Source organism: Metarhizium robertsii, assembly GCF_000187425.2.
Source record: "Metarhizium robertsii ARSEF 23 chromosome Unknown MAA_Scf_1, whole genome shotgun sequence".
Lineage (NCBI taxonomy): Eukaryota > Fungi > Ascomycota > Sordariomycetes > Hypocreales > Clavicipitaceae > Metarhizium > Metarhizium robertsii.
This window is the reverse complement of record NW_011942149.1, coordinates 784,660-808,846: the sequence shown is the minus strand read 5'-3', so window position 1 is coordinate 808,846 and position 24,187 is coordinate 784,660. Positions and strand designations below refer to the sequence as shown.

Sequence of the window (24,187 nt, the reverse complement as noted above, 5' to 3'; positions counted from 1 at the left end):
AAGGATTGCCTAAAGTCAATCTAATTGAACAATAAAACGCATGGGGTTGATGGGGAAAAAAAGTCAACAGTATAAGACACGTTGAAAAGGCCTTTTCGTCTTTTATTTCCCCGACCAGAAACAAGACTCCTGGGTGATGACACTCGGAACAATATTGAATCTTTGGCTACCGTGTATTAATTCGACCCCTGGCGACGGCTAGTCAACAGGGCGGCCGTTTTATTACAAGTCTTTGGCAAACGTGTTGGCAACAATAAATGGGAAGCAAGCAGTAGCCTCCATGTACACCTTGAAATTGTTTAGCATGCTAAATCGCAACCCGACGGCACTGCATCGACTTACCTTGACACTGTCCGCGCCTATTTTGATCTTGCCCCAGGAAACGGCCTCATCAGGCCGGGCGCCGGCATCGCTGCCGTCAAACTCCTGCGCGGTATTAATGTACACAGCGCTCTCGGCACCATTCCTCATCAAACAAGCATTCGCAATGTGGTGCTTCACAATACCACCTCCCAGAATAATCATGCCCGCCCTCTTGGCTCTCACCGAAATGGTATTTATCCTGCGTATATCCTCCACAATGTCAATCTTTAGTTGCAACGGCGACGCCTTGAAGGTGTGGAAGTACAGCATGTCTCCCAGGCTGCCATCCGTCAAAGCCGGACAGAAGACGGGGATGTCGTTCTTCCAAGCCCAGTAATAGACGGACCTTTCGTCGTTGATTTCCTTGCCCAGCCTGTGGATGATTTTCGACGGCGTCCAGTTGATTTCCTCGTCGGTGCCTTTGCTAGCCTCCTGCTCCTCCAGCATCTTGTCTAGTATGGGGACGACCCAGTCTTCAAAGGCGCAGTAGTTGGCGTTGGGGACGATGAGATTGCCGATGCGGTTGAGTCCCCTTTTGCGGAGGTCAGCGCCGGGCACGGAGAAGGAACTCATGTATGTCGTCCCGCTGCCGAGGCACTTGATGAAGTCTTCCTCTATGCCGCCGGCTGTGGTGACGATTGCTGAGACGTGCTTGTGTTGGGCGAGCCAGCGTAGGGTGCCGCGGAGCCCGGAAGAGATAAGGTTGGATGTGTAGCCCAGGAATATGGTCGTTTTCTCAGAAGTATCTGGGTCTTTCCATTCTCTCTGTTGAGATTGTTAGAAATGGTTTGTCGTTTGGGAAAGCCGGGAGGGGCTTGTTGCGGTGGCACGCTTTTATCAGCTGGTGATGGCGCAGAAGAAGAGGTGAAAAAAGGTTGGAGAATGTCTACTCGCCATCTCGTTTATGATTCGGATAGCTTCAGCCATACTTGATGCCTGGAAACCCATATGACGCATGCCGAGGAAGAGGTCTTCTGCGGTAATGGGCCGCTTGAGCTTGTTGAAGTCGAGCTCTTCAACGGGCTGCGAGCCGTCGGGCATGGCGTCCGACTTCATGAGCACTGCATCAGTGGCCTGCGAGGGTGGCGCATCCTGGGCCATGATGGCGACTGGGATATGATGTTGTGTTGTGAGAGCTGGGGAGCGAGCGCGTTGCAGGCTATTATCTATGGTTTTGCCTTCTTTTATATTGTCTCTATGGCTCGTGATGGCGAAGTTGCGAGTCTTGAAATTGGGACAGTACAAAGTACTTGGTATCCACATTTATCACATGTTGTCGAATTTTTCTGTAGCTCAACATCCGGTGCAAAGGAATAGTGGGCAAGCCGCCGTGGCAGGCAAGCAGGGCATCGGGAGTGCACAAGCAGCATTGAGGGTCCCAGCACTCAAGGGCTGGTGTGCTCTCTAATAAGTACCGTCGGTGAATGGCGGGCATCCATTGATGCTGCGGGTGCCCAAGCTTAAAGTACTTAAGTAAGTAAGTAAGTACCCGGTACCTAAGTACTTGAGTACGTGCGTGCTTGACACTTGGGCCCTCTGTACTCCGTACAAACCCAGGCACCTGCTTTGTACATGTGTAACTCGGCAACGGCCGTCGATGTTGAGCCTAGTTGGACTAATTCATTGGTCCTGCCTGGCCACTGACTGTCTGTGGGAGCGGCTGCAAACCCGATCAATTGGGCCTTGTGTCAACGTTCCAACGTTGACTGGCGTCGGGACCATGATCAAAATATGCGTCATGGCTGCGCCGGCGACAGGGCTTGTAGCATCCGCCAATATTAAGCGCAAAATTCTAGCCTTTGTTGTTTCATTCACTAATAAGCTTAGAATTAGATTTGTTTTTCTTCATCTTTTAACACTTCATCGAGGGCAGCCGTCGTCCCAACACTCCAGATGTCCCTTTGAAATCAAAAGACCCCAGTGCCAGCCCAGCCAAGGTCGCTCAACACACGGCCCAATCATCGTCAAGTGGCCCCGTACTCCGTACCGAGAATAGACTAGCGTCACGGCGGCAGTTTCGTTCTTATTGCCTTGGCAATTAAGCGCCAGGACAGACACGCAATTGAACATGGACGGGCTGGCGGACCCCAGCTGGGGGGCATCTTGCACTTTGCATCCATCTTCCCATCCGACTGCATTTTCAATATTTTCTGCTTGTCGCACGCTGTCGGCCGGTCGAAGCACCATTCAGCACATGTTAGGCGTCCCGGTTGGCCATTTTCTCGCTTACTCTGCCGCGTTGACGCGCTCGCCGCCGCCCCGACTCGCGCAGTAGTCCACGTCGTCTGTGTCGCCAGTCTCGTCGAGCCAAATCTCGAAGGGGTCATTTGACACCCCCCGTGGCTGTGGTTGGTTCGCAATCCGCAAACCCGCAACCCGCCACCCCCGACGGCAACCACACAGTTATCCCGAAACCCGCGGCCGCATTGAATCACCACCACCGCCCTGCATCCGGATGCGATCGTAATCGCCCTGCTGCGCCGAGGATACCGGGCCATTTGCATGTGTACACGATAAATGTATGTGCAAGTCCCTTGTTTGTTTATATTCGGGCAGGGCTGGTCCGTTGAACTCAAAAGTCACCGGGCTTAGTGCGGTTGACTTGGCTCGTGCATGGCCGCAAGGCTTAATCTGGAACCTGAAAATATTGAAATATTATGCTAACCATCAAACTTCCCTCCCAGGGCGTCTAGGTATTCTAGGTACGATCCGGAACGCCGGTCAAGATCGCCGAGAGACAGATCCCCGGACCGCTTTGACAGGGCCTCTCAATACGGCGACAACGATCGTCGTCGCTCGTCCGCCGAAGCCCGCTCTAATTCGTCAGGATTCCCGCCAAATCGCGATGGCTTCGGGGATTCCCTGCGGAGGGAGCCCCCAAGAGGCCCCAAAGCTCTTGTCGACGCCCCCAGCGGTCCCAGAGGAGGTGCATTTGGCGCTGACTTTCGCGGTCGAGGACGAGGCAGAGGCAGAGCTTGGCCGCCCAGAGACGAGAGCAGGGATCGCGGGAGGGATCGCGATATAGATTACAGGGACCGTTATCGAGAGGACCGTAGTCGCGAGCGGGAGCGTGATCGGGAGCGTGATCGGGAGCGTGATCGGGAGCGGGAGCGGGAGCGGGACAGAGATCGAGATTGGAGGGAATCACGAGACTTCAGGTCTCGCCGCTCACCCCCTCCTGGACGAGGTCGAACTCCGCCGCGAGATTTCCGTGACAGAGACAGAGATGGCCCTCTCTTACCGGATGCTGATAGATCCCGTCGTGGATCCAGAGACGGCGGTCCTCCATCAGCTGGCTCGTCAAATTCTGATCCACCCTTTGGAATGCTTCCCTTTGGACGCGGCGGTGGCTTCATGCGTGGTGGACGAGGAAGAGGAAGAGGCGACTGGCCGTCTGACCGCGGACGAGGACGAGCAACTTACGAAGATCGCGGCGATCGCTATCCCCGAAGTCGATCTCAAGAGGCTCGATGGGGTCGGGACCGGGATCGTGACGACCGTGACCGCGGCGATAGATACCCACCAGAGGCGGACATTATCAGGCGCGATCCCCGAGATGACCCCCGTGAGCGCAACGACCGCGATCTGATACGCCCCAAGAAAGAAGGACGTCCTTCAATATCCCAAGAGCCGTCTGCCCAAGGTCGTGAAGTTTCTCCGCCTCCTGTCGCACCCTCGGCCCCAGCATTTGGATCCGTTCCCAGTCGCACTGGCGCTGACGGTGTACCGGTGACAACGAGTGGTAGTGGCAAACTTCCTCCCTCGGCTCCGCGAGCTCTCACCGACCGCCCCGGATCCTCAGGAAACTCTGCGCCAATGGAGTCGTCGGCCCCCGTCAGCGGTCCGATAAGAGCGGGAAGCCATGACGGCCCTTCCATCCCTGTGGGACCTCGAGCGCATCAGCAACGGCCTTCAAGCAAACAATGGATCAACCCGGATCTCAAGAAAGCCCCGGTGTCGCCCAAGATGATGAGGGCTCAGACATTCGCGCAGTCAGGTTCAATTTCACGACGGGATAGTAGGGAAAGCGATCATCACCATTTTGAGCAAAGGAGACCTCGCAGTAGTGACGCAGACACTGACCCTCGTGGATTTGGTCATTTCGACAACAGGGCGAGATCAAACCACAGTGCCGAGCCTGGCGAGATCACGGTCAAGTCTGAATCAGAAAGGGGTTCTGTGACGTTGGAATCAACAAAGACGCCCGAAACTGCCCAGTCTTTCAAGGACGACCACCGCCCAAGCACAGCGAGTAATGCCGCAATCAAGCCAGTACAGGCCATCAAACGAGTGCGAAAACGCCCCGCTGTTGGTGTTTTACGATTTTCTCTGCCTCCCAAGACTGCACTCAAAGACCAGGATTCGGAGTCGGACGACGATGAGGACATGGCCGATTACTTTAACATGGAAATTGAAAAGACGGAAGCAGAACTTGCCAGATTACCAAAACCGAGCCTACCTACCGAAGTCGTTGCGCGGTACGCCGCATTGTCGCATGGCTCGATGGCGCGAATATTGAACGAAAGCGAAGGTTTGACAGATGTTCTAGGAACGGTTACCGAGACCTTGGATGTCGAATTGAGCAAGAGTCATGATGTTGTAACAGCGCCAACCAAGGATGTTGATGCTACGGCAGCACTCATTGAAACCCCCGTAGAAGTGACGGCCAAGGTGGAAACCGAAGAAATCGCCAAGCCTGATGTTGTCGACACCGTTCCTGAGCCCATTACGAAGACGGAGGAGATGGATCTTGATGCTCCTCGGGCTCCCTCTGTGCCGGCCAGTGATGTTCAATCAAAAGATGCAGCGGCCAGTAAACCATCATCTCGCCCTGTGTCGAGATCCGGCGCCTCTACTTCTGGTACTTCTATTCTTGCACATGAAGGTACGAAACAGCCGTCACAACCTCCCGAATCGATCCCAGAGGCGACCGAAGCTGCCTCAAAGCCTCCCAGCACTCCGTCGCAAATACCTGATGATGACGATGAAACCGAATCCGAGGACGAGGCGTACTTGGACCTGAAGACAGTGCGTCGATTCATGACAACGCCGCCCATTGACAGTCTGCCCGACTACAGCTGCGACAGCTGGGTGAAAGACAAGGACTTGCTGGCGACATTCGACACTGATTCCATCATTGACGAATATGTTATGGAACACCTGGACAAGATTCATCTTGAGGAATCTACCCAGCAAGAGCAAGCACGCAAGGCTTACGCCGACAAATATATTGACTATCTGGAATTTACACTCTCGAACGATCCGGCTGCTGTCAAGAGCAGGGACAAATTCTCCGTCGCGGTCCCCATGATTGAGCCCGCTGGTACGATAACGCCTGAGCCTAAACCAGAAGGGCGGAGCTCCGGCAGGAGGTTTGCTTCGGAACGTGACTTGGAGCGGGTTTTGCAAGCATCCATGCGAGAGGACGAGGAGAGGAAGGAGCGTGAGTTGAGGGCTCAAAAGGAAAAGTATCGCAGCGAAAAAGAAGCAGTGATTCCGGAGATGTACTGGGATGCCGAGGAGAGAGCGAAGGCTCAATATACGGACCGATCCGGCTACACACCGCAAGACCGTCTAGTCTCGGCATGGCACGTCCTGCCACCCCTCAACAACTTTACCGAGGAAGAGAACGAGCTATTCGAGAAGCGCTACCTCGAGAACCCCAAGCAATGGGGCAAGATTGCTGAAATGATACCGCATCGTGACTTTGGCACTTGCATTCAGTATTACTACCTGATGAAGAAGGATCTCAACTTGAAAGAGAAGCTCAAGAAGCAGCCTAAGCGGCGGAAGAAGGGCGGACGAGGCAAGCAGAGATCGAGTGCCTTGGTTTCGGAGCTTGGGAATGGCGACGAAGGAACCGAGGAGAGCCAAGAAACTGGCGAGAATGGAGAGCGTCGAAGACCGCGCCGCGCCGCCGCCCCGACATGGGGATTCGAGCAGCCGGCAACAGACAGCGAGAATGCAACTCCCGCCGGAACGCCTGGACGTCGCGGGGCTTCGGCAGCTGCTCGAGGAGAGCAAGGTGAGAAGGTGGATGGTCGGAGAGGTCGCAGGCGTGCCAAGGATAAGGACAAGGACAAGGACAAAGACAAGGATAAGGATAAGGAAAAGGACAAGGACAAGGACGCCAAGGCATCTAAAGCCAACCAATCGCTGTCCGTGACACCTGGAGGTGGTTCTGGAAAAGGCAGGTCTCGGTCTAGTTCCCGAGTACCAGCTGATATTCCAACCACAGCCATGCCTCCAGACGCCGGTCGCGCGCCAACAGCTGGATTCGATCAGACTGTACCTTCTGGGATTCACCCGCCATTCCCCGTTCAGCAGCAGCAGCAGCAGCAGCAACAGTCTCAGCTGCAACAGCAGCTGCAGCCGCAGCAGGCCATTCCAGGTATGGAACGAGTCAAGACCATACCTCCACCGTCAATCTCAGATGTTATGGCTGCTCCCTCGCTGCGGCCGGAACCACCACCTCCTCCGCAGCCTGCAATGACGACATTCAATCTTGCCCAGCCTCAAACCGAGCGCAAGGCTCCGGCGCAGGCCTCAAGCTACTGGAGTGTTTCTGAATCTAATGACTTTCCGCTCCTGCTGCGATCATTTGGCTCTGACTGGACGGCAATTGCGGCTCACATGGGGTCCAAGACAGCAGTAATGGTGAGTTTTGTTTTTCCCCCCCAATCAAAAACGGCAGCTGTCGAGTTGAGAGAGTTGTGCGTGCGTGCGTTATGCGTGTGCGTGTGTGTAGCACAAAAGACTAACAATGCGGCCCCCCTCCACCCAACAACAGGTCAAGAATTACTTTGTCCGCCAGAAGGACCAGGGCAAGACTGAATGGGATGCAATTGTGCAAGAGGCTGATGGGAAGCGGACCAGAGGGGAGAAGCGGCCTGATCCACCGCTGCCCACAACGGGTGGACGAGGACGGAGATATGACAACTCGTCTGCAGTTGGCTCGACCAGGCCATTGGCTGTGGCACCGGGCATGGAGATGCACAACGAGCCAGCCCAACAGAAGATGGAGGCGACGAACCAACCTCCTCGATCCCAACCGTATCCCGGTGGCTATGGTGTGCCCATTGCCCAAGCGCCGACTCAGCAGCAGCAGCAACCGGCTCAGCAGCAACACCAGCATCAGCATCCGCATCAGCAACAGCAACAGCAACAGCATCAGCAACAGCATCAGCATCAGCAACCTCCACCGCCGCCGCCGCCGCAGCAGCAGCAGCCTCCGCAACAACAGCAGCAGCAGCCATTGCTTGCTCAACCCGTGCCTGGACAGCAGCAGCAGCAACAGCAACAGCAACAGCAACCACCACCACAACCGCCACCGCCGCCGCCTCCTCTCGCCATCCAGCAACACGCCGTGCCGCAGCCAGCGTCCCAGGCCATGTCGCCCGGGCCTCGCCCAGCCTTGCGTGCTCCTGCCCAAGCCTTTGGCTTCCCCGAGCATGCGCGAGAGCGCGAGGTGGTCGCACAAGCTCACCAACGAGTCCCGTTGCCGCCCAAGGGTGGCGGTGGTGCCAACCAAGTTCCTGAACTTCGAGACCAGCGACCGCTGGCTGCCGCTCAGCCAATACCGTCCGCACATCCCGACTCGATGCTGGAACGCCAACAGAGAGAAAGGGAGCGTGAGCAGCGCGATCGCGAGCGAGAACTTGCCGCCAGACAAGCTGAAAGACAGTCGATGCGAATAAATGCCGAAGCAGAGCTGGCACATCAACAGCGCCATTACGAACAGCAACCGCCGCCGTACGGCCATCGCCACCAGTCCAGCATCGGCCAAGGACCTCGAGGCGAACCACTGTCATTGTCGCGGCCGCCTTCACAGGAGCCCTCTCGATCCGCCGCCGCCCAGCCATATCCGCCGCCGACGATGCATCAGCAACCGCCGCCGCCGTCTCATGCCGTCCGTGGCATGATAGATCACCCGTCCGTTGCGCAGTCTCCTCCCCTGGGTCCGTCGTCACGGCCGATGTCTTCACTGCAGCAGCGACCGCCACCCGGCCAGGCTCAGGAACCCTACGGCCATGCGCCGCCTCCTGGCCCTCCAGCTCCCACCCCCTCGGGTGCGTCGAGGCCGCCGACCGAGCCTCGCAAGACTTCCAACATTATGTCTCTTTTGAATGACGATCCGCCCCCGGCATCGAAACGTGTCAGCGAGGTATCAAACGTGCCTTCTGGGCCATCAGGAACCCCTCCACCCCCGACCATGGGACGACCACCGCCTCCCGGACCTGCGCCGCCTTCACAGATGCGCCGTGAGCCAGAACCGCAGTATTCCCCGTACGGGCGAGCAGCCACCAATGTTTCAGCCATGCCATCACTCAAGCCTACCGCCTATGGGGGATCGCCTGGTCAGCCTCCTCACATGGGTGCGCCGCGGTCGACCATGGGCATGCCCAACGAGCCAGTGCCTGCCGACAGAGATCCCTACTACAGAGGGCATGCTGCATACCAAACTGGACACCACAGCGGAAACAACTCTCCTCAGACCGCTCATCGATATCCTCCTGCCCAGGCACAGCCCCAATACCCGCCTCAAGGCGGTTATACATCATACGGACCTGGCGGACAACCCACCCACGCCGCCTCGCCGCCGCCTCCCCAGTACGGTGGACACGGCTCTGCCGCGAGATCGCGAGAAGTTCCGCCGTCCGGCCGAGACAATGCCTGGCCTCAGCAACCGACTTCCTCCGGCGCCTGGCCATCTCAGCCCTCCAAACCCTCACAGGGCCCCCCGCCTCAACAGCAATGGGCGCCTCCGCACCCTTCATCGACACCCAAGCCATCCACTCCCGCTCAGGCATGGGCATCCGCCCCTCCTCCCCAGCATGTCGGCATGAGAGACGACCGCGGCGCCCCCGTGTACGCCTCAAGCTCACAACCCCCCCAGCACTCGATGCAGAGTCGATACCCGCCGCCTGGATCTCGCGGGCCCGAGCCTGTGCCCCCGCCACCAGCCCAAGGGTACCCGCGGTATGCGTCAACACCAGGACCGGGGCCCAGAGACCCGAGAGAGCACCCGCGAAGCTATACGCCGGGATATGATTCCCGTGGCCCACCGCCTGGGAGTGGTTATCCCGCGCCTGATCCTCGGGAGATGCAGATGCGGGATGCTAGAGATCCAAGAGATCCCAGGGATCCAAGAGACGTCATGGGAAGAGGCTTACGGCCGCACGAGTATGAAAGGCATCCGGACCAATATAGGCGCTAAGATTTCTTTCCTTTTTTTTTTCACCTATCTTCGCCCACGATGGGCTTCATTTGCTTTTTTGTCTAGTGCATATGATGTATGTATAATGGCGTCGGTAGTTTCGGCTTTTGTATAGGCGTGGGTGAATACAGGTACGGCACCTGGATGCCCTGTGTGCCGTCATGACATGTAATTCCAAGACGATTTGTATCAGTCCCTTTCTTGGGGTGTTGCCATTGGCTGTGGCTATTTCTAGTCCTTGTTGAAAAGCTAGTAGATGTGAAATCCTACTATCCTCTTGCTACCTTTTCAGTCTGGGCAGGGGCATTTGACGACGTGTCTTTCTTCCCTGCAGACGAGCTAACCGAAGACTATCATGTTGGTCTCTTACATCCTGTGATCTACTCCATGCATGCACGGCATTTGGTTACATTTCCATTTTTCATCTAATTGATTTACACAGATGTTACAATCGCCCGACAAACGCGTATCCAACGAGGCTTAATAACACGCACAGTGATCCTGCCTACTCAAAATCTCCATCTCCCCCTCGTCGATCAACCTCACCAGCCTCTCCATCTCGCCTACGTCCCCGTTGACTTCTTCCACGCCCACGCCCACCGTCTCCCCCACCGCTTCTATCATGACCCTTAGGTTGCCCTCTTGCTCCCTCAGCTTGTCAATCTCGCGGGCTAGAAGATGCAGTTTCTCATGCCGGGCGTCGCATTCCGCGTCTAGGCGGCACATGTAGTCCTTCAAATAGGCGTATATGTCCTCCCTCTCGCTGTGCTCCCTCATATCTGCTTCCGTGCGCAGTGGGTGGCGTCTGCGCATGATTTTGTCCGCATGTGCCGCGATGCTGTCTAGTGTTTCCTGGAGGGTGGATATCTGGTCGCGCAGGAGGGTGCGGGTGCGGGCGAGTTGGGATATGTGCGGTTCTGAGGAGTCTAGGAAGGAGACGCGGCGGCTGACGGCGCTGGTGTATTGGGATAGGGGGACGGTGTGGATTATAGGCGGTGCGAGGGGGTGGGTGAGTGCGGCTTGGACTTGGGGCTGGTTATCTTGTCAGCGGCTATTTTGATATAGTTTGCGCTTTAGGGTTGGGGAGGTCGTGGACGAACGAGCGTGAGGGTATATACTTTGTTTGGGAGGCGATGGCATGTGGTCGTGTTGGGGGGTGCGGCGTGAAGTGACAGTTTGTGCTGCCACGACCGGATTTCGTGGTGTTTATCTACTTTATTAGTGGCTTAGATTTTTGACCGTTGTTCTTGGACTCACCAGATGAGATGGACGGGCAGGATGCTGTAGTTGTGTCGTCGGGTATCAAGTCGACTTGTTCATGAGCAGTGTGTAGGCCAGCCGTTTGAGCATGGCATATGGCGCAGTCTTCCGTACTCTGGCGAGAATTCTTTTGGCCTTTGGAACAATTCGTGGTCCATAGGCGATATGTGTCTGGGGATATCCTGCCCGAGTCCTCGCCGTCTGATACATAGGCGTCTGTAGAGTCGACTTCGTCCTTTACGGATGCAGCAGTTGGCTGAATTGACCCCCCTTGAAGGTCTTTCCGGATGTCTCCGCCGTTATAGTAGCCAGAAAAGCTACAGTCTGCTTGAGTATGCCGTGCTGCGGAATTTTCCTCGGACTCTCCGCGCAATGTTGGTCTGGCAGCTCCATGTAGCCTCGACTCGTCGTCACCCCATCGAGTTGTGGCTTCATAACTCGGACGAGGCACCGAAAACACCCTCCCATTCCCATGATTATCTCCCTCAGTATTTGAGGAGTTCAGACCCTGCGCCTCCAACTTCCCAAGCAATAAAGAGCAGTCACTTTGCGGCCCACAGTTTCTATGGTGGCCTTTCAACCACGCATACAAATCTGTTTTTTCGCCATGACTACATCCGAGCATGGCGTTGTAAGCAAACAAGGTGGAGTCTGTGATTTTCCAGTTGCTTGCTTTGCATATACGGCCATCGTTGCAGTGTTGGTCTTTTGGGGCCCGACATTCTGGTATTTTTGGTCGCGCTTGGGGTCGATTGAGATGGCTCTGGTGACAGCGGGAGTTCTTTGGGGTCTCCCTTGCGTTTACAAGCTTTGCCCTGGCTCTCGAACACATCATGCCATCTTCTATATTCGTTAGAAGAGTTTTAAAAAGCACTATGCAGTAGCGAACCTAGCTTAGTATAAGATTCCGGAGGGACTGAGACATGTTGTACATCCACCGTCCTTCGCGGACCGTCCCTTATAATAGCATTCTCCTCGGAATGTATCGGTACATCTAGAATATCAGTATACATAGACCTTGGGTTGAAGGTTCTTACCTGTAATGTTACTCTGTACAGAGCACGACGTGAAAAACGAATCATCCGAGGCTGGTACTGCATGTCAGTATTAGCCAAAACCGCAGACAACATACTCACTCTCTTTCCTCCGCTCCTCCTCCTGTGATACTTCGTTCTTGGATGCCGCGCGCCCCCATTCATCTACTTGCTCCCTCCAGCAGGTCTTTTTGTTCCTTCGACGATGGGAAAGCGAACCGTGGAAGAAGTCACGAATAGTGACGCGTGCGGCGCTTAGGGATCTAGAAAACATTGCAATTGCATCATATGAAGGCACTTGTTAACGCATCGAGGGACGAATCGGTTGAAATGGAGTACGGAAGGCGAACGCAGTCGGAGATGGATGAGTTTTGTTTATTTACACGTAGATGGTACGTATGGCCATGCGATTATTGACAGCTGGCGACAGGTCTGGCAACTGACAGTAGGTCTTGTCAGGCACTGCGAGGATACGCTGTCCTTTTCACGGCTCATGGAAATGGAGAGACGAGCGATAGGAAATGTACCGGACTGTATATTGGTGCACCACGTCGTATTGTTGATATACTAGTTCCTCGGGACTGGCCTGTGTTACCGGTTTGCGATAGTCTCAGTAAAGAACAGTTGCCGCAAGGGCGGTACAGTTCGTGCGACTCGAATAGACCGTTTCATTAAGAAGGACGGTTGTGTAACCGTTCTGTTGTTTCACGGACTCCATAGCCATCTCAAGCCAAGACACGCGCCTGGGGATATCGACACTTGTCTTGTCGGGCCCAGGACACAGATGGGAAATTCAACATCAACGACACATGTGGTTGGCATAGCAAGGTATTCCCCCGTCGACAGCGGCGGATTCGATGACTGTGCCAGTGACCGTATTGGCAGCAGGGATGGTGGAGGCCAGCCCTCAAGAATTGAAAAGACGGGGACTGAGAATTAAAATCTCTGTCGAAATTTACGATGCTGACTGCAGACCTTGACGTGCGGGCCAATGGCTCTCATCCTCATCGTCGTCGTCGTCGTCGTCATCATCGGAATAGCAGAAGAGTGAGGATAGATGCATGAACGGCGGCGTAGAGCAGTAGGGAGGGAAGCCTGACGACGGTTCGGCTGGCCTTGGTTTCGTTCCCGTTTTATGGGCTCAATACAAATAGAATACCTATTCACAGGCCTCGGTTTAGAAAGGCGACGTCTGGATGTACTAGTAATTGACTTATTGTAGCTACAGTGTACACCCAATCCAGAGTGTGGGCCAGAATTCAAGAGAATCTGTTGACTAAACTTGAAGTTTTAACTGGCGGGCGCTTCCACTTGTGTTAGTGCATTTGGGATAATTCAAGTCCCGAGGAAGGGATTCATGTGACCAGCGCCAACCAACCTGGCTCGCAGTCCATTGTTTTCCCGCACACATCTTTTTTTTTTTTGAGCGCAAAGTGCAAAGATTCATTCATCTTGATCCTTTCCCGCATCGCAATGTACTCTCGACTGTGAATCGTGGCATCGTAACTTAGCAGCATTGCACATCCAGCCATTCCCCCCTGACGGCGCACCTGGGCAACTTCGACCTTCTGTGTCACCAACAGGCCAGGATGGTGTCACAGCTCTTCTGCATGTTCTCCATGCGTCTCTTGTACAACCACGTTACCCTTCAACCACTACACAGATGGTTTCCATGATTTTGTTGATAATCCCATCGTGATCTCGTCCCGTCTGTGCACCGGAGCTGCGCAAAAGACTTGCCAGCATATTCCCCTTCTCTATCATGATGTAACGACGCCTTGGAGATGAATACGCAACAAGTAGCTGACATTGACAGCCACTAGACACGCAAAACTGCAGGGGCCAATCTGCAGTCTACCGCCGCTCAAAGAAACGGCGCTCATGGCTCCCCGTGCCCCGAGTAGCCAGCCAGCAACCAACCAACTTGCCAAGAGAGGGTTACACGCAATTAGCCACAAAAAAAATCGAACCTGCAATTAAACTCAGGCCATGAGGAGACGAGAGCTTCCAAAACGGCCTGCCAACATGAGGCGGTTTGGCACCTCTGCGCCAGGGCACGCATCGCGAGTCTCGTTGCGCTCCAACCACCTCCTGAGGCGCCGCAGTCAGCGGCCGAGCCCAAGAGCTGTCTGGATTCCCTCTTCTCCAGTCATCTAGTCTCTACGCTTCGACTCTTATACGCCTTGCGGCAGAAATGAATGTCCTCTTGATCATCCTCTCTGCTGTCAGCATCATCATAGCCAACAACCTCAATACCTTGGACCCTTGCATCCTCTCTTGCATGCTCCAGGTTTTACCCTTGGTTGGATGCACAGGAAACGACGACGAGGTCGTTCTATGCGGCTGCAAGATTATAGATAGGTATACAATCGTTGCCCCAATTGCTGATTGTACCAAGAAAGCTTGCAATATTGAGTCGAACGACTTCCCCCAGGTTCTAAAGAGCACCCAGAGTTGTTTGGATGCCTTCGGGCCCTCTACGATGCTGTCCGATATAACTCTACCACGCTACATTCCTACTATAGGAATCAGTTCATCTAGCCCGCCTGGCAGTCCAGTCTCGAGTAGTGACCCCAGCATTCCTTCAGCTAGCACTACTTCAACCGGTACTCCAAATTCTACTCCAAATGACAGCAAAGGCACTCTGCAAACGATCACCACTACTCCCAGCTCATTAACCACACCGATTCGTACTCTAGTCAGCACTGTTACGAGCAATGCCCCGATAGGTGGTCAAACCAATGGTCTGACGGCTACTCCCACGGCCTCTCCAGCGCCTTCGTCGGATGGTCCAGGTTTATCCCCCGGCGTCATCGCAACCATTGTCGTCTCTACTGTGACCGTAATTGGAGCGCCCTTGTGGCTGATACGATGCTACCGACGCCGCAAACCACGAGCGACGTCTTCCATGGAAGAAAACGCCTCCCCAAAGCCGACAGAGAAACGCAACGAGTCTGTTGTCATGGGGTATACTGAGCTACTAGGTATGTCCACCTTGCCAGGCACACGGATACCGATGTCAATGTATGGACAAGGTGGCTAAACCAAGATAGGTTCGACACAGATGAGGCACGAAATGCCGTCACACACGCCGCCAAACGCCCCATTGCCCCTGTACATTAACACGATAGCCGAGATCGATTCGAAACCCCTCCGAAAGACACCAGAAGTGTCTCCCGAAGACGTATCGCCGGAAGATAACAGCAGCCAAGCAATGTCGTTCAGTACGACGACGGCCGTCTCTCGTCCAGAGCCACCGCAAGCCGCGGACGAGGAGGAGGCCCCGGAAGAGACCCATACAGAGGCGCCGGAGGACTCTTCAGGGGCCTCGGATACCGAAGCAGAGCTAGATATGCTTCGGAAGAGACAAAAGGAGCTGGAAAGGAAGAGGCATTATCTTCAGCAAATTCAGGAGATTGACGAGGAGGAGGCGCGGCTTCAGGGACGGATTGACGAGCTGCAGCGGCAATCCCAATCACACGAGAAATAATTTACCATAATCTGGATCGCGCATATATGACCGCTTTGTGTCATTATTCGATATTTTGTTTTTCGGGGACATCCTATAAGCGATAGGCTTGGCAGTTTCTCGTGGACGGGGGGCAGGAGACCAGAGACGCAAAACAAGATATTTTGCACATATCCATGTAACATAGGCGCATAAAGCGTACCATATACGAATATAACATTGATGACATATGAAAAGTAGTTTTGCAAAAGTTCATGTCTGTATTCGTCTTGGGAGCATGCATAAATGTTCTCTAGGCGTGTTTTGAGCACTTGCCAAAGATGGCGAGCGGTACGTAGGTGAATGACTGGTTAGAGGCTTGTAACGGGGGGCAATAAGTATTTGAACGCTCCTTCGTACTGTCCGCCCATCATAGGGTTAAATAGGATGTACCGTGACGCATCGTAAAATTACCCTAACCCTATTAGGTATGTTGCGTTATGTGGGTACCTGGACTCCTGTCTCCTGAATACCTTTGGCTGTACTTGAGCGCACACCTAAAAGGCGAGCCAGGCGTTTTGCCGAGCCCCTTTTGCTGCATCCAGTTGACTTCAAATTGATGTGGCTCAACTTCCAAACAACATCACTCAAAATATTTGCATTCCTGGCTCATGGGCCTCCACCACAGCTACCCATTGACCTCTGCTTTACCTTTCTAGCTGTTCCTCATCCTATGAGCACCACAGCCCGAGACCCTGAGCCCATCACGAATGACGCTGCGAACGACACAAATCGCTAAACATGGCGGGCCGGCTGCGTTCTTCAAGCCCCGGGGATTTTGTCGTTTGGAAATTCCCTTTCAGAGCAGAGATGGAGAACTTATTTTGATTCATACCGGGGATCCTGGATGGCTACCGCCATAGAGTCACTTTGTTGTCCTGCGTCAGCATCGAGCAACTACCAGCACTGAGAGCGAGCACAGGATGCAAGCCCGGCAAACAACAATGAGACATGGGAGTCGCCATTGTCATCATGGCCGCTCTCGCATCTTGCCGAGGGCGACGTCTCCTTCAGCCTGTGACCATCGCCCAAGGATGAAACGATGGATCTAAGCAATCTGTCAACGATGCGTCCAAACACCACCGAAAGCAAAAGCCGAGCTCTTTCCGTGTTCTATCCAGGGGGGTTTATCGCAAAGAAAAGAGAGCATGCAACCTAAAACAAATGAGCGTGTATGGTAGCGTTGCGCTCTCGCTTGTTCCCTTTGTGCCACAGGGGCCCCATCAATGAAGGGAAAAAAGGAATCAAACCCAGGCAGGAGCACATGAGCCGATTCCAAAACTGCAGCCTTGTTCTTTTTTTCAGTCATATTTTGCGATATATGATACGATTCTTTCGTTTGGTTCTTTGCCTAGATGTTGAAACGTCGGTTAGGAGTCGATGGTCTGAGCGGACTCTGGCCGTGATTCCGATTTTGAAGCCAGCACCACCGCGCGGTGTACATCGTCACAAGTCCATACATGACTACCACCCGAAACGCTGATCAAAGTTTTGACAAAGGCGGTCGAGGCAAGTGCAGATGGGAAATCATCAACGTGCACAGCGATCATCGCCAAATGTAAGCAGGACATGGGCTCCGCGCCTTTGACCAACGTCGACGCGGCGTGAGACACAACAAAAGAAGATGAATCGTACTTGCTCGAGGCAATCCATGCATCAGATAATCCGCATAGATGATGTGCTGAAACATCCCGGCGTCATGGTCGCCGATATGGCTTCGTGGGCTGTGAATGAAGAAATGAGCATAAAAGATGCCCGCCTGCCATGCTCTAGACTCGACTTGACTCGACTCGACTCAATTCATTTCATCAGCAACAACTTTTAAATTCCTTTTCTGAATACATCACTCAGTCAGCCAACATGCGCTACATTTTTGTTTTCCTGTCTTTCGCCGTCGCAGCATTCGCGACTGCCGACGATCCCGATGACGCCTGCAAGGTAATTCCCCCAGGCGCATCCTTCTTTACCAGCCAGATACTAATGCTACTCAATTTCACAGGGCCTTTCTGATGGCTTCGGTTGCTTCTGGACCCAGGGTGATTGCAACAGGGGGGGAAGTACGTATTATTCATCTACCAGTCTTGCAAGATGGCTCTTTGCTAACAGCTGCAAAGCGTGCGTGAGAGGAACATGCCGCGGCCCCGCCTGCGACCTTCCCAACAACGGCATGTACACTCCCCAGAGTTGACGGAGAATCGGTAACCTGAGCGTGGTCCGCATACCACTGTTCATGGAGGGGGGCGGCAACTATATTCCTGTTGGGACGGTTTGGACTGGCTTCTAATCGTACAGCGCAGTGGGAAGGGAAAAGGAGTCAGAAGCAAGAATCCTACTTGGCCTTTGTTTCTTTTTATACTCTGGCATCATGTAATGCAGTATAAATAGCACAACACGGCCTAGTCGCCTCTGTTCTCCTCTACATTTCCCTTTGCACCAAGTTATGTCATTGTTGAACTTTCAAAGCCGGAAGCTACTGACGGTGGCAAATGTGATGACTGCCACTTCATAAGCTGGCAGACTGGCCGAGAGAACCGAGTATGCGGAAACGTCACAGCTGCTCTCGACCAGGGTGTGTGGCCTGTTTGCAGGTGTGGGTGTGGGCGTTTAGATGTTTTCTCCGTACGGGAAGCCCTGTATCATGCACTGGGTTGCATATGCGTCGACGACATGGAAGACAAGCATTGTCCAACCTTTCTTCTTGACTTGCCCGGCCAAAAGACGGGCAACGGGTAGATGAGCTACCTGTCCAACTATCTGGGTACGCATCAAGACGCATAGTCGGTACGAAATTCCAGCCCCGGCATACAAAGCAGCCGCCAGACTACTAATTCGAAGTTCCAACAGGACGAGCAGAAGCAGTCATAAACCACAAGTAATTCTTGTACTAATAATAACGTGGTACCACACTTATAGTCATTCCTCCCACTTACCGGCTTCCCCGGATCCTCGAGTCAGTCCAACATTCACAGTAGCACTACATGTCAGCAGTGTAAGCCGCAAAGCGAGGCCAATTCCTGCGGATGGCCACGACACTCCTCCTCCGTCCCCAGGATACGCCCCTCCCATGTCTTTGCACCCAAGGCGGCCCATGCCGCTCGGCAATGTTATTAAAGGGCGCGAGTCATAGCCCTAACGCCCCCAGAGCTCAGAGACATGGTTCTAATGCAGGAACTGATATAAGGCTACCGCGAAAGAGTGGCGGCAACGAGTGTGATCGCACCTTTGTGGCCATTTATTGCTGCTCGTCACAAGGGAAATCATCTCAATTGTCCTATTCCGTCATGCTGGGCCATCCGATACTTGGCATGCGCCGTCACCGCCACGTAGGTGTGCAGACACCTCTGTCGAATATGGCCTCGCAGCATATCATCTGCTCTGGGACAGGGTTAATAGCTTTTATCGGACGCGATGCAATGTGCGTAACCACATAAATGGGATACGCTGCTCAATTCCCCAAATAGGAAAGACTTTGAGGCCATTATCCCTTTGCGACGGATATATAAGAGTCACGCTATTCGAGGCTTGTGTTGAGTACTTTCCCGTCATGTAATATCAGCGGACTTGTCAGTTATACACCTCTTTGCAATATCAACAACCACTTTCACGCAAGGTTACCAAGATGTCGGCACCAAGTGACGAAGCTGTATCGGCCGGATACACTGAGCTAATTGCCTGCAACGGTAACTTGAAACCTTATGGTCTACGGTGAAGAAAGTCGTTAATAGATTGGACATAGGTAACTTTGGGGACATGTTCTGGCCCGTCGATGAAGCCGCAGAGGATGGCGGAGGCTCGGTGGGAGTCGAGAATGGTTCAGCTGGTCCGGACAACACAGAGAGCCAGGTGGAGGGTGGACAACACGGGGGTCAGACGGAGGGATCCTACAGTAATGGCAAACAATGAAAATATGTGCCTTGTATGAAAGCCTAGTTGCACGTGGTTTTCGATCTTGTTCCTGGGATAAGGCTGCTCTTCAGATTTGTACCTTGAAAAAAGAGGAAATAAGAGGATATCACAACTTCATCGGATTCAGCATCCCAATAGTAAAATCTCGTGGAATGTTTCGTCCAGCCTGGGTGCGGGGAGATGCTGGAAGCGTTGCCTTGGCGGCTGAGTCTTTCGCCCGCTTGTCATAAATGCTTGCAAGTGCCTCGCAGCCAGGACTGTTTGGACTCTGCCACCCTGGACGCCTTGCAATCCGCCCACGGTCTGTGTCTATGGTCTGTCTGAGACATCATGGTCAAGTGGCAGGGCTCGTACGTATTTGGCTGACAAGAGCCTCAGAGGAAAGCCCAGGTGCCAAAGCCGAGGCCAATTCTTTTTTGAGGGGCAAGGTAAAAGCTAGAATCTGCAACACATCAGCACTGCAGCAGTCACGTCCCAGGGTCAACCGGCGTTGTATGGCGAGGCCATTTTACCCCCCTGGCTGTGCCCGTTCTCCTTCGTCTGTCTGGCAAGCCTCACCTAACTCGGTGTTGTGCAGGGACTTGATGGCAGGGTCGGTGTGAAGCATGAGCTTACTTCAAAAACACCACGGTCCTTCTCGCCATCCTGCAACCTCGACTCTTCCACCTCGCCCACCCGGAGCCACCGCTCGCGGCGCCGGACGAGGCAGTGGAGGCAGTTGCAGATTTCTCGGGCCCGAGACTGCTTTTTATGAATTGCCAGTGAGTTGTTACAGAAGGTCTCCTATCACTTCTTGCCTCAGTTCAGTGCTAATCCAGCGTGCGGAGTAGCTCGTACCAGTTTTAACAACTACCAGCTCTTTCACGGGGGCAAACCCCGAAATACCTTGAAATACCTGTCTGGCAGCCGCGCGGGTGTAGACCCGCGCTCAACCCATTCAGGGATTCTATCATGATTATCTCATAACGCAGTGCGAGCCTGCTGTTGCGGGTGAGAGTGACGATTTCATATACCGGGGAGAACACACTGGCAATTCTGCTCGCGACTGCGGCTTTGATCATCTGCCGGTTTTTGGAGAGTCCTTGAGCTTGGATGTGGTCACTGGTTCGGGCCCAGAGTGGCGGGTCAATCAATCCTTCTTGCAATCCGTCCAAAGTCATTGCATTGATCCTGCTCGACTGTCCGTCTGTTACCGTGTACCCTCTGAGCCTCTGATTGTCCACAGCCAAAGACGTCATGCCGCTGTTGCAAGCGCTTATACCGTTGGAAAGTCTCTGCTACCTGTCGACCTCGTACCCGATGAATCATCTGGTGCAACAACTGCATCTTCACCTACCTCTTCAACATGGTCGCCGGACCGACCCTTCTTCACGCCCACACAGTCTCAAAATCAAGCCCCGGCACAACGGCTCTCAGGGCCCGGACCGTCACGCCTCTCGGAAACTTTATCGATTCCCTCTAGAAATCAAGAGGTGTGTGGCGCCGGGCTTGCCACAACCTACTCCTCTGTCAGGAGTCGGGGCAAATATCCCTGCGAATTCGACCCTAATCACGGCCGTTTTGTATCGAAGCGTGACCGCGCCAGGCATTACGGGTCAATTCACGGCGTCTACCCGTTCCAATATGTCTGTGGAGGCTGTAACAGGCATGACCACCGCCGGGACGCGCATTTACGGCATCTAGTAGCCTGCTCTAGAGAAGGTTCTAGCTACTGCTGCGGGAAATGTGCTGCCAAGTTTCCTGATAAGAAGGGGTATTGTGAACATTTCGAGCTGTGCAAGGACGCACGCGGTAGGAGGAAGAATACTCCACCAAAAAGAGGATGAAGAACGACGCATCGCGGTCAAACATCTTTGATAACGTCTGGTAGCAGATTTCTTGAGATTCCTGTGTTGCTGTGTCTTGGATCGAGTCGCATCCAGGTAGTCACCCTGCTCAGCGTCTTCTCTATAAAAGACCAAGCGGTGATATGAGGATGCTGGCTCTGAGCAGCAGACACTGCCACGCGGTAGGTAGCAGGAACGGCGAGACACTCCTTAATTCCCCATATACACGTATAGACAGAGTGTCTCCTGTATTACCCTGTATTACCATTGGCAGTCACGGTATTGTTTTGTTGATCGCTGTCTCCCTGTCGTCTTTTCACCTGCACAGCAGGGCTTTGCCGGTTTGGATAATCATTGCCGCTCTGGGCAGGAGGGGGATTCAGGGATTCCAAATTATATTCAGATTGTTGCGCTCTGCTTTGTTTTGTTTTTGTAGACACGCACATATTGTAGGCTGGACCGGAAGTTGCGCCAGCACATCAGTCTGGAGATTAGTACAAAAGGTATGTAAAAGTCAATGATATTCAATGCTAGGTATTACTATCGTAAGCTCCCTTTTATGGTGTTGAGCCGGCTTACCTAAACCGGCTCGCTTCCTGTTGATACGGATTGATTCTGGTCAATTATCACTCCTGTTCATGCTTAGTATCAGCACATCAAGTTTAAGCATTAAGGAGTTAAGCAGGTTAGCGTGGCCGACGAGGAAACGGAGGTCGTGGTTAGGTTGGGCAACCTCGCGGGAGAGCTTGGCCCGGGCCTTGTGGGCGAGGTAGTAGGTCTCTAAGAAGAGGAGGGCCTCTTCATCCAAGGCCATGCCAGGTTTCTGCTTGTCCATCGTTTGGGATAACCAAGCGACTCTTCTTTGTACAAATTGTATTTCTGTCTCAACCAAATGATGCTGTTCCGCAAGTCGATCGCTCAAGTCTGCGATGTTCTGTGCTATATTATTCAATTGCTCGTGCATAGCTGTGAGACTGCACAACTCTATGACGCACGCGTCATGTTGTGACGGAACGCGCAAAGCTTCTTGGCTACCTGTTTCGTCGTGTATCTCGATATTGCGATTAAAAAAAGCCAAAGTGTCGTGCAATATCTCGCTCGGACTTGCCAATTGACTTACTTTGGCCTTGGACTTTCTTGGTCTTCGTCGTCGCCTTCCACGCCGCAGTGGGAACCGAGCTGCACATGGATCAAGAATATTGCTCGAAACCGCAGGGTTCTGCCCCGATCTGGGTGGCTTTGGCTCCTCAGCGGCATGATTGTCTCTGGCCGAGCTTTCGTTGATGGATTCTTCACAACTCAAGGACTGGTCAGGGAAGACCCAAGACCTTTCTTTAGTCCAAACCCCCATCCGAGTATGTTGCGGAGAATTCGTCCCGAGCAGCGCGGGAAACTCATAGTCATAGTCCAAAATTCGAAAAGTCATTCGATCCTTTGTGCTTGTTGAAGCGCCAAGTCTTCTCTCACTTTCCCTTTCGACGCCAGGGGTATTTGAAGGACTGTTGCGGTAGTAGACAAGGAACTTCTTCTGCGCCTGGTCTATCTTGGAAACGCCGTATTTCCTATGAAGTCTCTTCATGCGTCTTTTCATTGACGCCAACCGCTCTCTGGGAAGCCCGGCCAGGCAGTACGACCTAGCCTCAAGCGCCTTGTTGGGTGCGAGCAGTGCTGTCACCTGGTATACAGCCTCTCCCCAATGTTCACCCTCGCTTATCAAGCGGCCGAGCTGGAACTGTTCACCTAGAATGGAACCAACGTAGGCCTCATATGGTATCTGGCTACTCTCGAGGGACGCATCTACCCTCTCTGTTAAGAGGCGCTTGACATCCTCAGGTTTCCACTCCCAACTTTCGTTTTCTGCATCCAAGCTGGGATTTGTCAGAATTTTTCAAGACACCAAAAGAATAGATAGGAGCAATAATTAATGAGGGGCTGCCTTACTCGTATAATTTGCCAGTCACGTCGTCCAGCTCGCGTTGTGCCTCACATTCGAGCTTGAGCTCAAACCGTCTGCGTTTGCAGTTCCGCTTGCATTGGGCTAAGTACGACGAGCCAAATCCAGCATATCGTCTCAAGAAAGAAGAGGGAATGCCTTTGATCTCGCCCCCATTGCCAAGGAAAGTGTTTCTCCTCCATGGTTTCGCCTTTCCTTGAGTGCACTTCCATTTCTGGACAGCGGATCGACCATATAGCTCATCGGTGACCCTTGTCAAACTTTCTGTGAGACTAAACATATTTTGATATCGACGGTTGGGCAACAGTGCAGTCAGTTGGCAGGACTGTATCGAGACCTTCTTATTTCGAGGACCTTTTTGTGCGTCTCTATACCTGATTGCAACTTGGCGAAGGTCGTTGAGCCCGCCTTGGAATCTCCGACCTCCAATCCTTGGCGTCTGTGGTGTCGCTTGCTTCCAATCCCAGTGACGGCTTTCATCTTTCGTGTCAGTTTCTATTAAGACTTTCTTCTTTGAATGTTCGGGCGAGTCTGCCACCATATTCCTCAATTCATCAGAAAGCAGGCGTATAGCACTCATCATGAAGCAGCTGTCTGGGGTTGAGAGCGGGTGAGGAGGCTCGAATATCCATAAGTTGTGAAATGATTTGCCTCTTAGCCGTTGTCTATCATCATTGGCACGGCTGCACACCTCCAGCCACAATACCATGGATGACATGGCAAGCAGCGGGACAAGACTTTCGCAGCCTGAAATTTGGGCGTATTCTGCAACGCTTGCTGGAGCTAAATCAATTCCAAGGATAGTTCCTTTGGCTGCCGGTGATGGATATTTAACAAAGAAAGTCAAGTCAGAAAAATCCAGTCAACGCATAATAAGGCGTCCATAGTATGCGAGGCCATTTTCCTTTCAAACCAATGATGTACCCATGTATCTCCTGCAGTCATCCAGAAGTATGAGCAGGCAGCAATGGTACACTGCACTTTACAGCCATTGACGCCTCTGTCTTGCCTAGTCGAACTTCTTGATGCTGTGGAACGTCTGAGTTGGATGACTTGGCCCACCGGGGCCGCCAGATGCACTCTGTCCTTAGTTGGATGAATTGTTCGTCAACGGCGTCT

The 24,187-nt window shown here is 53.4% G+C and overlaps 7 protein-coding genes across 7 annotated transcripts; 4 read left to right on the top strand and 3 right to left on the bottom strand.

The window, feature by feature from the left end:
• Window positions 1-222: 222 nt before the first annotated feature.
• MAA_07630 (Deoxyhypusine synthase) lies at window positions 223-1,464 on the bottom strand (the record flags this gene model as incomplete). Its single annotated transcript, XM_007825628.1, has 3 exons — window positions 223-288; window positions 343-1,109; window positions 1,293-1,464. 3 exons carry the CDS (start codon window positions 1,462-1,464, stop codon window positions 223-225), a joined length of 1,005 nt encoding a protein of 334 aa, XP_007823819.1.
• A 1,416-nt stretch (window positions 1,465-2,880) lies between these two features.
• On the top strand, window positions 2,881-9,580 carry MAA_07631 (Homeodomain-like protein; the record flags this gene model as incomplete). Its single annotated transcript, XM_007825629.2, has 3 exons — window positions 2,881-2,924; window positions 3,048-7,020; window positions 7,154-9,580. The coding sequence occupies 3 exons, from the start codon at window positions 2,881-2,883 to the stop codon at window positions 9,578-9,580; spliced, it is 6,444 nt and encodes a 2,147-aa protein (XP_007823820.2).
• A 480-nt stretch (window positions 9,581-10,060) lies between these two features.
• MAA_10618 (uncharacterized protein) lies at window positions 10,061-12,039 on the bottom strand (the record flags this gene model as incomplete). Its single annotated transcript, XM_011412336.1, has 3 exons — window positions 10,061-10,620; window positions 10,838-11,683; window positions 11,730-12,039. 3 exons carry the CDS (start codon window positions 12,037-12,039, stop codon window positions 10,061-10,063), a joined length of 1,716 nt encoding a protein of 571 aa, XP_011410638.1.
• Window positions 12,040-14,068: 2,029 nt separating this feature from the next.
• Window positions 14,069-15,364, top strand: MAA_10617 (uncharacterized protein; the record flags this gene model as incomplete). The annotated part of the gene is made up of 2 exons (XM_011412335.1): window positions 14,069-14,858; window positions 14,928-15,364. The coding sequence occupies 2 exons, from the start codon at window positions 14,069-14,071 to the stop codon at window positions 15,362-15,364; spliced, it is 1,227 nt and encodes a 408-aa protein (XP_011410637.1).
• Window positions 15,365-17,242: 1,878 nt separating this feature from the next.
• On the top strand, window positions 17,243-17,570 carry MAA_10616 (uncharacterized protein; the record flags this gene model as incomplete). Its single annotated transcript, XM_011412334.1, has 3 exons — window positions 17,243-17,320; window positions 17,382-17,439; window positions 17,497-17,570. 3 exons carry the CDS (start codon window positions 17,243-17,245, stop codon window positions 17,568-17,570), a joined length of 210 nt encoding a protein of 69 aa, XP_011410636.1.
• Window positions 17,571-19,001: 1,431 nt separating this feature from the next.
• On the top strand, window positions 19,002-19,285 carry MAA_10615 (ScfA; the record flags this gene model as incomplete). Its single annotated transcript, XM_011412333.1, has 2 exons — window positions 19,002-19,062; window positions 19,119-19,285. The coding sequence occupies 2 exons, from the start codon at window positions 19,002-19,004 to the stop codon at window positions 19,283-19,285; spliced, it is 228 nt and encodes a 75-aa protein (XP_011410635.1).
• A 2,448-nt stretch (window positions 19,286-21,733) lies between these two features.
• Window positions 21,734-23,348, bottom strand: MAA_10614 (impB/mucB/samB family protein; the record flags this gene model as incomplete). Its single annotated transcript, XM_011412332.1, has 3 exons — window positions 21,734-22,165; window positions 22,235-22,982; window positions 23,056-23,348. 3 exons carry the CDS (start codon window positions 23,346-23,348, stop codon window positions 21,734-21,736), a joined length of 1,473 nt encoding a protein of 490 aa, XP_011410634.1.
• Between the last annotated feature and the right edge of the window lie 839 nt (window positions 23,349-24,187).